Raw genomic sequence first — 3,654 nt, 5'->3', positions numbered from 1 at the left:
CAGGGTATTTTTTTTTTGTTCCTGCATTTGACTGCAATTTTCCTAAATTATATATAATATCTTGTTTAGTTTAAATTTTTTGGTTAACTATCCCTTTAAATTCTGTTTGACTGAAACTGCAGAAAACTTTGCTAAAATGTTAACATAATTAGAATATTATGCACACGTATACGTCATAATACACACATTTTATTCCATATTTCATTAAACAAATATGAGAAGACAAATTTCTGAAGACATTTCTGCCTGATGTTCTGGTGGTTACATGTTAAAAGCTTCTTCAAATCACAGCGCTTGTGTTTGTCCTAGAAGGAAACATAAATAGAATTTATTTTTAAATGTAGAATTTACATTTGAAGGTAAAGAAAGCAGAATATCAGACTCGCCTGATTCAGCAACATTCCGTTTCCCCATCAGACCCACAAACGTCTGGAACTTCTGTCCTGGAAGTCATTTGATTACATTTGCTATATTTATCATAATGAACACACATGATCACATTTGATACAATCAGAAACTTTGATTTAGAAATTATTTTTATTATGGAACCCACCGGTCCGACTGTACCCAACCTGCTCTGAGCTGGGATCAAACGGCAGTTCTTTGCATGGGAGTCAGTTGTTTGAACAAGAAGGCTAAAGACCATTGACTGGTGGGTTACACCTGGGGGCTCGTCCGGGATGGGAGTGAGGTTTAGTGGGGTGAGTGTAACCGAGGCCAGCTTGCGAAGTGTTATGCAGGTAAACCTCACTCCTCTGACCTCTAAACGTGCTCTAGCAACAGATTTTTGAGGCCGAGGTCTTTAGCCTCCTTGTTAGAGCAACCGAATCCGGCTAGTTCGATCCCAGCTCACAGCAGATTGGATGCATTAGGACCGGAGGGTTACACTTGGGGTTTCATCTGGAATGGGAGTGAGTTTTAGGGGCTTAAGTATAACCGAGGCCAGCTAGTGAAGTGCTGTGCAGGTAAACATCACACCTTTGACCTCTAAGGGTGCTCTAGCAACAGATGCTAGAGAACATGGTCTTTAGCCTCTTTGTTGGAGCAACCAACTCATATTCAAAGAATCACTAGTTCTATCCCAGATCTGAGCGGATTGGGTGCAGTAGGATCGGTGGGTTACACTTGGGGGCTCATCCGGGATGAGGGTGAGTGTAACAGAGGCTAGCTAGCGAAGCACTATGGAGGTAAACCTCACTCCTCTGACCTCTAAAGGTGCTCAGATGAAAGAAGTCTTGGCCTTGTTAGAGCAACTGACTCAGATGCAAAGTATCGCTGGTTCGATCCCAGCTCAGAGCGGATTGGGTGGAGTAGGACCGGTGGGTTATACTTGGGGGCTCGTCCGGGATGGGAGTGAGGTTTAAGGGGCTGAGGTGTTACAGAGGCCAGCTAGCAAAGCGATATTGAGGTAAACGATTGTACAAAATAGTTATTTCAAAAACTTTTGCATCGCCTTGAGATTGCGTTTATTAAAGCAAAACATAAATAAAACAGTTTTTGATGGATTTGATTAGTAAAACTTAACATGATTTCATTAGTATGAAAACTTATGATTTGTAACAGGAGACTTGGCACCAAACTGTTGTCGGCAAGTCATACTAAAATGTACGAATAAGATCATTCTAATATAAAATAGCCTTATCAAAAAGATATGAATTGCCTTTAGATTGCATTTATTAATGAAAAAAAATGTTTTTGAAGAATTTTATTTGATATTTCATACAATTTCATTTATATGAAAACCTATGATATTTGAAAGGTGTGGCATGTACTACAATGTACAAATGAGATCTTCAAAATCATACCAAATAGCCAAATCAAAAAGTTTTCAATTGCCTTTAGATTGCGTTTAATAGAGCGAATAAACAAATAAACAAAACAGTTTTTGAAGGAATTGATTAGAAATACTTCATGAGATCTAGTCCATATGAAAACCCACGATTAACAAAAGGAGTCTGGCACCAAACCTAACTGACGAAATCGTTTTAAAATGTACAAATGAGATCTACAAAATCATACCAAATAGCCAAATTAAAAAGTTGTGAATTGCCTTGAGATTGTGTTTATTAGAGCAAATAAATAAATAAACAAAACCGTTTTTGAAGGATTTGATTAGAAAAGAACTCCCACTTACGTCTTCGTGTTATCTGGGATCTTGCTGTGAACAAAAGCAAAGAGTTAAACCTGGTATCACCAACAAATTAAAATGAGCTCGAAATATAATGAAATTAGGATCGTTACATATTTAAATATATGAAAAGACACAGGTGTAAATATATATATATATATATATATATATATATATATATATATATATATATATATATATATATACAGTTGAAGTCAGATATATTAGCCCCCCTGTTTATTTTTCCCCACGATTTCTGTTTAACGGATAGCAGATTTTTCCAACACATTTTTAAATATGATAGTTTTAATAACTCATCTCTAATAACTGATTTGTTTTATCTTTGCCATGATGACAGTACATAATATTTGACTAGATATTTTTCAAGACGCTTATATACAGCCTAAAGTGACATTTAAAGGCTTAACTAGGTTAATTAGGCAGGTTTGGGTAAGTAGGCAAGTTATTTTATAACGATGGTTTGTTCTGTAGACCATCAAATAAATTATAGCTTAAAGGGGCTAATAATTTTGTCTTTAAAATGTTTTTTAAAAAATTAAAAACTGTTTTTATTCTAGAAGAAATAAAACAAATAAGACTTTCTCCTGAAGACAAAATATTATCGGACATACTGTGAAAATGTCCTTGCTCTGTTAAACATCATTTGGGAAATATATATTAAAATATATATATTTAAAAAAAAAAAAAAAATATATATATATATATATATATATATATATATATATATATATATATATATATATATATATATATATATATATATATGAGAGAGAAATACATTATTTTTGTTCAAAATTTGAACAAAAGATGGAAAACTGTCAAGTTTCTTTTAGCTGTTTGTTTTAAACTAAAATAAAATGAGGCTAAATAGGAAAATATGATAAAAGCACAATGAACGAATGAATGAACACTTAAAATCCATAAATAAATATGTTAAATAATACATATATTTAAAAAATATGCTTTTACCTGATGATCTTTTCCCCATTAGGCCGAAAACCTGTTGCAGTCCGGGTGCTCGACTGACTCTTTCCAGCGCTGTTTGTAGATCGGCCTCCAGCAAATTTACCTTTAAACGACACAAATAAAGTAATGCGACTTTTCATTTCAAATGACTTTAAAGTACACATTCATACAACTGCAAAATCTCTCATTGGCTCAACCTCGTCTGGATAGCCCTCATTGATCCAGCTTTCCTCGTTCTGGCTTAAAATAAAATGATTCAAAGCAGAAAACAGCAGAAACAGCAGCAGGACGATCCTCATGGCTGCTGTTTGGTTTCACTACTGTGAGCATCAGATCAGATCATCCAGAGACTGAACATGAGCTGGGTTTAAATATCGCTGGGAAACAGCTGGCCATTATGAATTATTCACTGAAAATTGCTTTAATCGCTGGATTACCCCTCTGAGATTCATCCGGGCTATTAGTTGAACGATTGTGCGTTTGACCTGCGCTTTCAGGTTCTTCAAGACGTTTGATTCATCTGAAGAAGTCTCAGGATT

General features: G+C 34.8%; 1 protein-coding gene across 1 annotated transcript; it reads right to left on the bottom strand.

The window, feature by feature from the left end:
• Window positions 1-173: 173 nt before the first annotated feature.
• On the bottom strand, window positions 174-3,448 carry LOC101882231 (uncharacterized). The gene is made up of 5 exons (XM_087288297.1): window positions 3,313-3,448; window positions 3,119-3,218; window positions 2,135-2,158; window positions 387-443; window positions 174-305 (listed from the first exon to the last, which is right to left on the bottom strand). The coding sequence occupies exons 1-5, from the start codon at window positions 3,412-3,414 to the stop codon at window positions 286-288; spliced, it is 303 nt and encodes a 100-aa protein (XP_087144423.1). The 5' UTR covers window positions 3,415-3,448; the 3' UTR covers window positions 174-285.
• Between the last annotated feature and the right edge of the window lie 206 nt (window positions 3,449-3,654).

Source organism: Danio rerio, chromosome 16 (genome assembly GCF_052040795.2).
Source record: "Danio rerio strain M-AB ecotype USA chromosome 16, GRCz13ab, whole genome shotgun sequence".
Lineage (NCBI taxonomy): Eukaryota > Metazoa > Chordata > Actinopteri > Cypriniformes > Danionidae > Danio > Danio rerio.
This window is presented reverse-complemented; position numbering and strand designations above follow the sequence as displayed.

What these genes read in the sequence shown, in the direction of transcription:
- LOC101882231 (XM_087288297.1), bottom strand. Translation starts at nt 3,414, where the DNA reads ATGAGGATCGTCCTGCTGCTGTTTCTGCTGTTTTCTGCTTTGAATCAT. An exon ending in ATCCCAGATAACACGAAGAC is followed by an intron (nt 444 to 2,134) that starts GTAAGTGGGAGT and finishes AATGACTTCCAG; the next exon opens with GACAGAAGTTCCAGACGTTT. An exon ending in ACGGAATGTTGCTGAATCAG is followed by an intron (nt 306 to 386) that starts GCGAGTCTGATA and finishes GTTTCCTTCTAG; the next exon opens with GACAAACACAAGCGCTGTGA.